Source organism: Diadema antillarum, unplaced genomic scaffold (assembly GCF_040938485.1).
Source record: "Diadema antillarum isolate AM-2024a unplaced genomic scaffold, OU_Dant_1.0 seq00001124_RagTag, whole genome shotgun sequence".
In the NCBI taxonomy this organism is placed as follows: domain Eukaryota; kingdom Metazoa; phylum Echinodermata; class Echinoidea; order Diadematoida; family Diadematidae; genus Diadema; species Diadema antillarum.
Genome location: NW_027271938.1, coordinates 386,705 through 400,529, shown reverse-complemented (window position 1 = coordinate 400,529; position 13,825 = coordinate 386,705). Strand labels below are relative to the sequence as shown.

The 13,825-nt window shown below is 39.7% G+C and overlaps 1 protein-coding gene and 1 non-coding gene across 2 annotated transcripts in view; one reads left to right on the top strand and one right to left on the bottom strand.

The window, feature by feature from the left end:
• Positions 1 to 13,825, bottom strand: part of LOC139743955 (activating signal cointegrator 1 complex subunit 3-like) — a 61,333-nt gene that overhangs the window by 32,713 nt on the left and 14,795 nt on the right. Inside the window, 11 exon segments of the mRNA XM_071654424.1 lie at positions 767 to 895; positions 1,697 to 1,788; positions 2,848 to 3,016; positions 3,188 to 3,441; positions 4,560 to 4,785; positions 6,259 to 6,435; positions 6,971 to 7,222; positions 7,686 to 7,805; positions 10,361 to 10,585; positions 12,137 to 12,328; positions 12,982 to 13,116. Coding sequence (XP_071510525.1) covers positions 767 to 895; positions 1,697 to 1,788; positions 2,848 to 3,016; positions 3,188 to 3,441; positions 4,560 to 4,785; positions 6,259 to 6,435; positions 6,971 to 7,222; positions 7,686 to 7,805; positions 10,361 to 10,585; positions 12,137 to 12,328; positions 12,982 to 13,116 — 1,971 coding nt within the window.
• Trnaa-agc (transfer RNA alanine (anticodon AGC)) lies at positions 5,420 to 5,494 on the top strand. Its single transcript has one exon. It is a non-coding gene; the product is annotated as a tRNA-Ala (tRNA).

Here is a 13,825-nt window from a genome sequence, read left to right as displayed (position 1 = left end):
CACAGGCAGACAATATCAATTTTAAAACAATTGTATTATGGAGATGTAAGACAAGATTTTTTGACACCTCTCCATTTCCTTTTAATTCAGCACAGAAAAGAGGCGGTTGAGAAATGGAGCTTTTTTGTGATAGACAATCAGCTATGACAGGCAAGCCGTACATATAGCATCAATCTTTTTTATCTAAATCCTTCACTTCAAATTGAGATACCTACACATGCTGACAAGCAATGTACAAGACAATCAAAAGAGAAAGTCATAGAGTGTGATGTAAAACACTCATTTGAAGTTTACAGTTAGTGACTATAAATCAGTGAATATAATTCCATCATTTCTACCTTCAAGTTTTGAATTCAATTAACAAAAGGAAATTCCTAATGAATGTTGTGAAAGACATGAAATAATAATTTGACACCATGTGAAATAACTTGCAAAAAAAAAACCAAAAAAACAAACATCTTGGCATGATAACATCAATGGGAAATCACTTGTCTTGCAATTGCTCTAGTATGGAGGAGACATATTTGACCTATTCCCAAAAATGAATTAGACAAAATACAAGATAGTACAACACTTGGGGGGGGGGGGGGGGGGGGGGGGGGGGGGGATATCTAAGTAAGAAACATCCCGAAATGCAAACTGTATGTTAGTAGTAGATAGATAGCCAGGCAGGGAGGCAGACAGACAGTTGAAAAGACAGACAAACAGAGAAAGGAATGGATGGATATCAACTGAAGTGTGTGCACCACACTGAATCAATTCTTACCTTGGTCTTGGGAAACTCGTTGAAAACCCTGAACATGGCAATCTCAGCTGCAACTGTCTTTCCTGAGCCAGTGGGGGCGCCAAGCAGAACATTATGGTCCGTGTGATACAGTGTGTGGAATATCTGTGTCTGTTTCAAAGAAGTGAGAAAAAAAATATCTGACATATGAAATAACTACATCATATTGCACCCCATAAAGCTGGAATATTTACATTAAAGGGATGGTACAGTATTGGTGGAGATGAGAATTGGGATTTTCAGTTTTTGCGAGATACCGAGAAAACACTTATGAAATAGTACAGATCATACGTACCATTTTAAGAGGAATTCAAAGTTTATTTGATGAAAATCCGGTTTGGAATGATTGAAACATCCAAAAACAAAGTAAAAACAAAGCGATCGTAATAAAATGTGGGTCCCACACATTATTAGAATTGCTCTGTTTTGGATATCTCAGCCATTTCAAAACCAATTTTCATCAAATAAACATTGAATTCCTCATGGAATTACATGCTCTTTCATATTTCATAAGAGGTTTCTCACTATCTCGCCAAAGAATGTCAGAAACCTGAAATTAGGTCTCAACCAAAACTATACGATCCCTTTAAAATTATTCTATACAAATATCTCATTTTATCAGTGATATACTAATATGCAAGCATAGTGTCATTATTTCAATCACTTTACCATACAAAATGAATGACTGGAAATCATTCTTATAACACATCTGTGTGTACTGCCATGTTGTATAATAACCATACATTTACATTGAATTATCTATAAAAAAAATCATCTGTACTTTATGCTATCATCAGTTTATAACAATGGGAACACAATAATATAAGGAATGTCTTAAGCTACACCTAGTCTCTAAAGACTACAGAACTTGCACCACATTTTGATCTCACAAAATATTGTTGCCATGGTTACCTGGATTGGGTTGAAGTAGTCAAACTTTTGGAGCATTTGGTATTGCACATTCTTGAGAGCAGTCTTTGGTAGGGGCACCAGGTCCAACAACTCTGCAGGATAGACGTTACATAAAAAGCCATGTTTACCTTTTCAGTACATCGCAACTCATCTATTATCAACTTTCAGTGATCATCCTCATTCATTTCATCATCATCATCAGGGTGGTAAAGTGTATCATCACTACCATCATCACTGACAGAGTCCACATCCTCACCATGACTATCATTATCATCTTTGTCATCATCGTTGGTAACATCGTCGTCATCAATATCATGGCTATATTCTTATAGATAAAGAGTTCTCTAAACACATCTAAAAGTTGTATTTAGAGAACTCTTCATCTATACTTATCAACCATCCTTATGGACTTACAAAATTGTATTTTGCAATTAACTTTATTTTTGTCCTATCACTCACTACAAATAGAATTGACATCCTCAGACTATTCTGTATGATATCATCATCATCATCATCATCATCATCATCATCATCACACTTATCATCATCACTTCATTCTTATCTCAGCCCTTGCCACAGAGGCAATAATCATCATCATTATCACCATCACATGCATTATCATTTTATTCCAGCTACATCTCAGTCTTTATGAAAACCATCATCTCTATCATTATCACCTCAAGGATCTTGTCTTGACTGTTGTAAGATCAATGCAACCATCACAATCATCATCGTCACCATCATCATCATTATCATCATCACCATTATCATCATCATCATTATCATATCATCACCATCATTGTCACCGTCATCGTCATCATCATCACCATCATCATCATTTTATTCAAGATACATCAGTCTTCACGAAAACCATCATCTCCATCATTATCACAAGGATCTTGTCTTGATTGTTGTAAGATCAATGCAGCCATTACCACAACATCAACACCATTATCATCATCATCACCATCACCATTATCACCATCATCATCAAAATCATCACTATCATCACCATCATCATCATCATCACCATCGTCACCATCACCATCATCAATTATCATCATCATCATCCATGTCATCATCGTCATCATAATCATCACTACCACCACCAGTATCTCTATCCTAACCCCCACCGTGAGATCAAAACCTACCTGTGTGGGGTGGATGTCGCTCTGGGAGGATGAGATGTTGGAAAGAGATTGGACACACCGTCTCTGAGCCAAGCCACCTGTCTGACACTGCCTTGACATAGTACTGGGATGGGAGAGGCTCAAAGATTGGAATGGTGAACACTAGCGCTTGAGGCTCCTGGTTCAAAACCTATGGCATGATAAAAAATAAAAAATTTAAGAATAAGAGGAGAATACGAACTCACATCAAACTAAACTTAGAGCCCTATCACAACCCAAACTCTACCCCTTCAGTCCTAGGAGAAAATAAGACAGCAGCAATTGTTGTAGGAGCATTATGTCGTGTTATCATCCATGTTACCTGCTTCTTCTGCAGGAGGAAGTACTCTGAGTGGTAGATGTGGTTGTTTTCCGGGTCTTCCACCCAGATCCACCAAGACTCGGAGGCCGTCCCGTGCACCCGATCACTCCAGGTGAAGTCCGGGGTGATGGTGAGCCGCACCCGCAGGACGGTGCGAGTGATGGGCTGTATGGATGCCTCTAGCAGGATGGAGGGGAGCTGCTGGGCGCACGCCTTGATCTTGGGCCCCATGCTGACATGGTGCACAAGGTGACCTGTGTGGGGTCGAGCATTAAACTATCTGTCATATCACATTCATCCAGTCTGGAGGTTGAGACTCTCTGGGTCACAGAGGGTGGAGGATGGGGTGATAAGAAGATTGGGGACATCGAATGAGGAGATGGGGAATACAGAGGGCTGAGAAGAATGGGGGTGGGGGTGTAGAAAGAGGGAAGATGGATAAGGAGGGGGTGACAAAAGAGGTTTGATGTATGAGAAGGAAATAAGGTATTAGAAGAGGCTGACAATTGAGGTATGAAAATGGAATGAGGTTTAAGCTTTGAGAAGGAATGATGTATTAGTGGGGATGACAGATATTCCTTAAAGGAATGAGGTATAAGGCATATTGAAGGGGATGACAATGAGGTATGAAGTATGAGAAAGGAATGATGTATTATACAGAGATAAGAAATTGGGGTGGGATGAGGTATGATGAGGAGATGCTGAATGAGGAGAGAAATACTTTGCCAGCACTTTTGGTCACACTTGCCCTAATCTTTGCACCATATGCAGAAAACATTTCAACTGACACCAAAAATTCTTCCAACATCAGTAAAGAGAAAAATATGCCATCTATGGTCACCATCATGTCATCATCAACATCAAAATCAAGAAGCAATATTTCTACGAAAATATACCATGAACTGAAAAAACAATACAGGAAACAAGCTTTGAAGGAAACAAGTGATGCATGTACTACTAAAATGCATTTCTGATGCTGACTTGTCTTGATTCCTGGTTTTATGTGAACTCTCGGATGAATTCAAATTCATGAAATTCTTCCGTCGAGATGTTTGCAACTGATTTGTCAATCAGTTGCAATGAAAACATCTCGACGGAATAATTTCATGATTTGAATAATTACGCAGTACCCGCTGCATGCTATAAGGGTTAGACCCAACACTTGCTGCCAGGAGAAAGCTTGGTGGTCTAGTGGAGATGACGCCTGTCCGGTGATCAAGAGGTCATAGGTTCAAATCCTGCTCGAGTATGTACGCCCATGATTTTTATCATGGCTACTACTAAAACACTGATCAATTCAGTGCTTATTTACGTCGATGTAGGGCAATTTGTCAATCAGTTGTAATGAACTCTTGGATGCATTTTCACCTACCAATCTCCTTGGACTCCAGTTCCTTGAGCTTCTCCACACTAAGCTTTGCACCTTCCAGCTTGCGCAGGATCTCAAAGGAGAGGTTGGAGAACTGCCGGAGGGGGTTTTCCCAAGCCCAGAGCCGCCGGTCGATTGACTTGGAGAGAGTGAGGAGGTTAGCAGCCATGATGGGCCAACCTTGCCTCAGAGTGATCTCAAACAAGGCCCTGATGATACGAGCAGCATTCTGGACATGGACGCATACAAAGCACCACAAACGCAATATTTAAGTAAAAGGTTACAAGGCTGGAACAGTGGCATATAATGTTATTTCTCGATCTTCAAACTTCAGCACATCCATTTAAATATCAAGCCAATAAATAACTCTATCACTTACTACACTTGAATATATCGTTGGTCTTATACCAAAAGAACCTTAAACCACTTCCACTGTTATGCCAAAAGGCCCTTAATGCTATAGACTTTGTATACTATTAGTGCCCTTTTGGCATAACAGGGGAAGTTCTTTAAGGCCCTTTTGGTGTAAGGCTGACGATATATTATTTTCAAGCATGACTGCAATCCATCCATGTTGTGTTACTGCACAAATTTTGGAAACACAGATCTCTATCTTGCACCATAACATTTGGCCTCTTCCAACCTCAACCAGTATGTCTGCATGAATATAATCAAAAAGCTGCTCAAAAAGCTGCATCACTTCGGTGATCCCTCGCATTTATCCCCAAGTTGAATTATCCTCCGGGTTTACGTCAGGTTTAAGTGCGTGCGTGTATGTCACACACAGAGCGCACTGCTTTAGCTTCTGACCATCCAAGCATTGAGAATTAATTAGGGTTTCTGGGACGAACACTGAACTTGGGCATTCTATAGCTCAGTCGGTAGAGCACCGGGCTAGCAATCCGGAGGTCTCGGGTTCGAATCCCGATGGAATCCCATTTTCTTTGCTCAATTTTCCAATAATGAATATAATCATATCTAACTTTTACTCCAAACTTCTCTACAGTCACTTGCAAACAGCTCTCATGCACCAATACTGCACCAACACAATATCTTGCAAATAGTCCCAATAAATTTCTTTGCATAGACTTAACCAGGCATTGAAGACACAAAATGCATCTATGCAAATTAGGGAAGGACAAGGCAAAAAGACAAGGAATAAGAAAGACATAACTATGAAACCAGAAGAAATTTATGGATGTCGTGCGTACAAACAAGATCTCCACATACATACAAGCCTCTATGAATAAAAGAAAATCTAAGAATTATAGCATCAACAGTCTACTCATGGATGCTACTGACATTGCTGGCCTGTGAATGCATTCTGAAGACCATCGCCATGAGGCCAGCTGACCTCTTGGTATGTGGCGCCCCAATCTCACAAACATTTTTCTGCTACAAGCATATTGTATGATTGCAAATCCAACAGGTTCTCCCTATAGAATGACTTTACCCGTGGGATGGCATAGTTTTGGTTAAGATGGGGGATTTAGAATTTAACTCTTTGCAAGATAATCAAAACCCACAAATGAAATATGAAAGCGCATACAATTCTCAGAAGAATTCAAAGTTTATTTGATGAAAATCGGTTTTCAAATGGCGGAGATATTGAAAAAACAAAGTAAAAAATGTTCCTAATAAATTGTGGGTCCCACCTTTTGATAGGACCTTTGTGTTGAAATTTGTGTTGAAAACCCTTTACCTGGGAAACATAAGCTGAGTCGGACACCAGCGAAAAGCTGTCTACGTTGCCACGGGAGATGAACGTCTGGAGGAGGATGTTAACCTTGCCGTGTGGGTTCTCCACCCCTCCCGCTGCCGGCATCTCGCAGTCGTCCTCCAAATGGTCCTGCAGCTCTCTTATCTCATCCTCTCGCACCTGATGTGAGACGAAAATAACACATTACAGAACGGGTCGAGAGAATCCTGCAATCTCATTGGTCGAGAGCCATGAATTAATTTTAAATGGCAGCACGCTTGATCACTGGCGAAAGAAGCAGTAAAAACATTGTCATGCGTTTTTGTATAAACAAAGAGTTTGCACACAAGCATTCACGCACTTAGCAAGAGATGGCTTGCCGTTTGCACAGTAGTGACAAGTAGTCCATGTTCGCGCGCTTGGCGGCCGTTCATGCACTTGGCAAAGAGATGGCTAGCCATACATCTGTAAAAAATTTCAAGCATCAGTAACCGATGCATGGTTTCATTTATGGCAGCCCAAAAAGAAAGTCTTGAAAACTGTAAGAAACACTATTTCACTATTTCACAATGTACCAGATTGCTTGCTATTTTACACATTGTCTTATACCTGAACTGTTGCACTGTCACTAAGAACAAAAAAGTAAAGAGAAAGTCAACATATTTCATGCAAACAAAAAAGAATAACAATGAGGAAAGTACAAGCGAAGACAAACCTTGATCTGTTCAAACTCCTGCGCCTGAGACACCATTGAGAACACCTCTGCCTCACTCATCACTGTCTTCATCAGTTCGTTGAACTTCTCAATGGTGGCGTACTTGATGTAGAAGTGGCTAGCGATACGTCCCAGGTCTGTGGAGTGCAGGTCTCCCGTGCTCTCCACAAAGCGGATCATGCGAGCCTTATCCAGGTTGCGTGCTGCTGTGGTGACCAAGTCGTTGCGGAACTTTGTCAGTCCTGGATCATTCTGGAAGTTGAAGCATGTTGATTGGCAAAATAATCTCATATCATTTGGATAAAAGTAAAATGTAAATGAAATACCACATTGTATGTGTTAATATTATGTTTTCTTTTAGGACAAAAATATCAAATGAGCTTTCATCAAACTTGTGTGCCTCAAAGGTACAAAACCAATACTCTTGTGACATGGTTAGGAAAACGGGACTGAATGCTCCCTGAACCAAACCAGAGCATGCCACTGTGGTTCAATCTGGCAAGGTTTGCTTTATTTGGGACTAAATGCACCTGAGTTTTACTTTCACCCCAGTTTAATATCTATAGGAATAAATCAACAAGAATTACAAGCAATCCTTGGCATGTCCCTTGGCACGTGTTAGCACAATAATTGCAATTACTATCTGAAGCCAGTATCGCATCGAGTTTATTTCTTAGCGCCAAGAAACTGGAAAGTGGGTTCTGTGGCCACTGACCTGTGAATCTTTGAACATGAGTCCGTAGGCCATGGGGTTGAGGTGCATCCGGATGTAGAGGTAGGTGTAGCTGAGCCAACGCACCGCCTCCTCCACGTTGCTCACCGTTCCCAGGGCGATCTACCGGGATGCAGACATCACAGAGTAAAGAGATTAGCACTTGACAACCTTCTCCCTAGGCACTACTTCATGATGAGTCTTGCCATTATTGCAGATCACACAGATACCACAGCAACAATGTACATACTCATCTCATATTGCATCATGCAGGTAGCAGCAATAATTCTTAAGTTGCCATTATTACACCGACCTACTGTAAAACCAGAAATGTTCAAATGTATTTTCATTTCGTGAATATCTCAAGAGCCAAGACTCCTAAAATAAATGCCAGAAAAAGTTTTTTTCTACACTATATTTCTTTTCTTTTCTTTTCTTTCTTCTTCTTTTGTTACTGTTAACGTTAATTTTGTTAATGTTATTGTGTTTTCTAGTCTATTTGTATGAGTAGCAAAGTGCGCTTAGAAACGTCAGTATGAAGCACCATATAAATGCAATTATTATTATTATTATTATTATTATATGCATTGAATGCTAGTGGCAATTTGCAAATACTTTACGTAACTGTATGCCGCGAAAAAGGCTGTCGGCTTCAATCCATAAAAATTTCAGGCTGCCGAAAATATCTTGCTTTACAGTAATTAGACAGTATTCTTGTCACTAACATGTATTCACATGATTCACATACAGTTGAACCTCTATTATCCGGCCTCCCTTTATCCGGATCTCTCTATTATACGGACGCAATCTCGTCGTGATTTTTTTTTAAACAATTACGGGAGGAAAGGGGGATTCCCAACTCCTTGAGAACTCCTACACAAACACACATGAATTTCATATCAATTCCAACATGATTAACATACATTACATCAAATTTCCTTCCAAATTGCTTACCTTCAAACATTTTAACACCCCCAAACATCCCCAAATCATCGCAAGAACATGGACAGATTATGCGCTCGAGTTCTCTCATATCGCATTGCCACATATAGGTCCATACACAGCCGTCGATATGACTAGATAGACATGCATTGTTTCGAGTCATTGGCTGAGCAACGAATGACATTGAACACTCAAAAATTGTTCACACACAAAGAGAGAGAGGGAGACCATCTAACAATGGCGACCTACAGTCGACTTTGCCGAGCCGTGATGATCGAATTTTGAAACGTAGTTTCGTCGACTCGTACTGTTTATTTTCAAGATCTACTTGATACATTTCTTAATAATTATTTAGGTAAATCATCCCAACAATTTATAAAAGAAAATGATTTCATTCTTGCAAACACGAACCTCTATTTTGGGGTCTGTTACTGAGTGTAACAATGAAAAGGTTGCAATATACACATTACTACATGTGGTACTACAATGGGCTACATCAGTACATGTGTATGTATATGTACATGTCCAAAGCATTGAGTCTCCCGTATCCGGCCAAATCCCTTATCCAGATGAGCCCCGGTCCCGACTTGTCCGGATAAGAGAGGTTCAACTGTAGTACAAATTACACTACAGTTGCCAAAATCCAAGATACCATCATGATGATTAATGCAATGCAATACCACCAATGTCACAATCATCATAAATATACTAGGAAATATTAATTTGAATAACATACAACTTGTGCTATGTGTCTTGGAGATTATTCTTCTCCAATCTACTCCAAAAATCATGAAGATTCCATCAGCCTTCGAATAAAAAGATCACCACCTGATTTCTTTCTGCAACAAGCAACACCTTTGCTCATAAACAACCTGATATTTATATTGCTTTTTACATCAACTTGGAGGCTTGTAGAACATTTTATGCAATCCTACACTGGGAGTCATACAATGTGTAGTTTTGAACATGCCGTTCTTATATGAATATTACATCTTGAAAGACAATGTGACTTATAGAAACAATGATAATAATAATAATAATAATAATAGTAATAGTGATAATAATAATGATAATAATACTACTACTACTACTACTACTACTACTACTACTACTACTACTACTAATAATAATAATAATAATAATAATAATAATAATAATAATAACAGTAATAATAATAATAATAATAATAATAATAACAATAATAATAATAACAATAATAATAATAATAATAATAACAATAACAATAACAATAATAATAATAATAACAATAACAACAATAATACAGGTTATGACATTTCATATGAAGAGAAACCTAAGTGGCATTTAAATAACAAAAACAGTGAATCTCAGATGTCAGTTGGATGCCACATTACATTTTTGGACACTAAAATGGTCAAAAATCACTTCACATGAACTCATCTCAGCCCCATTTCATACAAAGTTGATATAATAGCAACTCTTGCTGGAATGGCAGTTGTCATGGTAATGACAAGAATCCTGCTTCTTGGTTGGCTGTTGCTACAATGTATGGCAAGTTGCCATTCCAGCAAAAGTTGCTCTAATCACATTTTTTATGAAATGGGACCCTGCTTGAAATGTTGGTCAGAATATGAGCTTGTGAATGGGCACATCTTTATCATGGAGCAGGTTTGTATCAGGGCTAGGTTCTCAATTGAGGAGTTTCCTCCGGAAGACATTACAACGTCTCCGGCTCAAGGGGGGTCTCAGGTTCTTACCTCGGCATTGAGGTTGTCAGCTAGGCTGTTGATGAACTGGCTCTCGATGGGGTTCTGCCGTGTCATGAGCGAGAGGTAGTGATTGAGCTTGTCGTGGCTTGTGATGATATACCCCTCGCCAAAGTGATCGTACTGGGGGCGGCCGGCTCTCCCAAAAATCTGCAACACGTCGAGGATTCCCAGGTCCCTGAAGACACCCTTGTTGGCATCGTAGAGTTGAGTACCCTGGGATACCACCAACCAGAATTAAAACGACATTAAAAAAGCAGAAACTGATGGACACACTAACATGCACACAAACTTTCATACACACATACGTACATACAATTACAAACATTTTTGTGCAGTTTCAGTGAAGAAACATATCAGAAGAATAGTAAGATAGACGATGATAGTGATAAAATGAAAATGCAGCTGGATGACAGTGGTTATAATACCAATGGTGATGATGATAAGCGTCAAGGCAAGAGCAATATGATGGGCTGAGTGCTGACATGTGACCTGTAATTGAATCGACCATACGTTTGAATTCTCATGGGATCTGCAGTGCCTTAATTTTGATTACTGTTCATGATAGTTGCCCTGGCCGGGCGTTGTGGCGTGCGCCTGTAATCCAGCTACTTTGGAGGCAAGTGCGGGAATATGGCTCAGTCTACCTTCACGTCCAAGAGCACCAGGTTCCAGTCCCGAGTCTCACTGAGCAATGTTGTAAGCATTCCGTCCCCTCTAGTAAGAGGCAAAATACTCTGTCCCTCTGATAGGACATTAAATGGAGGTGCCATGTGTGTGTGATAGCCACGACACATGCAGGTAAAAGAACCCACTTCATTCATTCATCGCAAAGAGCAGGGTGCCAACCCAGTGAAGCGGTACCCCTACCTACTCACACAAGACAACAGGCGAATGATGCAGATCCCTCGTGGTTCGCCCCAGGTGACTAGCAATAGTCAGCAAACGGTATCAACCAGACACTTAGTGCCATACGCTTGAATGAATGAATACATTGTAGTTGCCCAAGGTTTTATACAGCTACTGAGTACACTGAAGTGAAACAGCACTCCTTAAAGACCAGATATGTATGCACATTACATCCTATTGTTTGATACATATGTAAGACAGAAAAGTCTAATCAAATTACTGATATTTTCTGATTCAGTTTAGCATAGCAGACACCAACTGAACTGGAATAGCCATTACAATTGTAAGTCTTATTTTGTTCTCTTTCCAAAGATGGATTGTTTGCACTAAAATTCCATCATTTAAAGTATTTAATAGCTGTCTGAACAAATATTTACACATTTTTTTTTGCCAGAAATCCAAGTACAATCAATCACCGACAATACCTAGAAGAGTGTGGCAAAAAAAAATGCCTAGAAGACATAATTGAGGACTAGAACAACACAAGCAGAGGTAATAATGAGCACAGTGACCAAAATTGAAAGACAAAAATGAAAATGATAATTGTGGCAAATATACCGATGACGATGAGGAAGATATTAAAATGATGATGAGATCAGCAATCATAGTTATGAAAAGTGGTAGTGATGGTGGTGATGACAGTGATTACTGTGATAATCATGATGAAGATAATGAGGATGACGATGATGCAGTTGATGATGGTGATGGTGATGATGGTGATGATGGTGATGATGGTGATGGTGATGATGATGGTGATGGTGATGATAATGATGATGATGATGATGGTGATGAAGATGATGATATGGACGGTACTGACTACAATATATCTTATCTCCACTAATGAAATGCTAAACTAACCTTTATCACCACAGCATGAGCAGGGAGGTTGACGCCCCAGGCGAGAGTGGCAGTACACACCAGGGCCTTGATGTAGCCAGCAGCAAAGAAGCGTTCAACCAGGTTGCGATCCTGTCTCAGCATCCCGGCATGATGGATGCCAAACCCATCGGGGAAGACCTCTCTGAGTTGCTTGTTTCGGGACTTGGCAATCTGGGCACAATCACAGAATGGCACACATAATCCGACATATTTAAACGAACTTGAAGGGATGGTATAGTTTTTGTTGAGATGGGGGATAGAGATTTTAACTTTAACTAAAAATGATTAGAAACCACTTTAATATGAAATAATAAAGAGCATGCAATGCTGAGAGGAACTTAAAGTTTATTTGATGAAAATCGGTTTTGAAATGGCTGAAATATCAAAAAAAAAAAGGAAGACAAAGTGGTCTTGATAAAAGGTGGGTCCCACCTTTCACTTGGACCTCTTTGTTTTTGGATATCTCAGCCATTTCAAAACTAATTTTCATCAAATAAACTTTAAATTCCTTTTAAAATTGCATGCTTTTTCATATTTCAAATGAAGTTTTTCATCAGCTCACAAAACGTTGAAAACCTAAAGCCCTATCTCAACCAAAACTATACCATCCCTTTAACAATGACTTAATTCAGTTCAAAGAAGTGGCTATGATAATCATCTGTGATCATTGACATTGATATTATTAAAGGTAAGCAAAAATTTAAAAACTCTGCTTGCCTTTACACAGTCAAGCTCTTTGTCATTTCTTCATAGAAACCTTGTGCTACCATACATGTAGCTTGCACTGGTCCACAAAAGCTTAAAACGTCTATTAGAAAGAGTACCTGTTTCAAAGCCGATCCGTAGTCTGAAGACTGAGTTGCGTGGAACAAGCTCGCATCTCCTTCCTCCTTGGCTGTCTTCTGTAGATAAAGGGCGGTCTGTACTGTGGCATTCCGTGCGTGGACGAAGACCATCACCTGCAGGAAGAGGAAATGACAACAATGAGAAGAGTGGCGGTGGAGAGAGGGGAGAGGGGACGGATATGAAATTTCTTTACATTTCTCAATCTGCCCATAGCTCATTAAAGCTAAGACATAGTACTTGGCAGGACCATAACATTCATTTTACACCATTTGGAATTTTGCTTGTTACAATGTATTTGATGACATAAATGGTATCCCAGGGTACCAAATAAAAATCAGCCATTTTGTTGAATTATTTTGTTTTTTTTAAGGTTGTACCCTGGGTTGCCAAAAAGTGGCAAATTATTTTGGTGCTGGAGCTAGCGCGCGCTAGCCACTGCACTGCACTGCACTGTACAGCACTGAAGCACACACTATTGCTAGCACAGCATACCATGCATGCATAGTATAACATGCAGTGGCATGGGAATGACTATGTACACTCAAACACAGTGCATGCAGTTCTCTGTGGCTGTCCTCGAGTGGACGAGAGGTGGCGCTACACAATGTGGTACCTCGGGGTACTACGTTACCCCGGGGTAACGCATGATGCATCAAATATTGGAGTATTTACCAATAAACTTTTCAGCAATAAACTCAGTGGAAAACTATAAAGAGGAATTATGTGCGCGCATTGTGTCTCGACTACTGTAAAAGTAGAAATTGTTGCGAGCATGAAGCTTTCATAGATTTTGCAAGGAGCAAAGATTTGCGAAAGAAAACT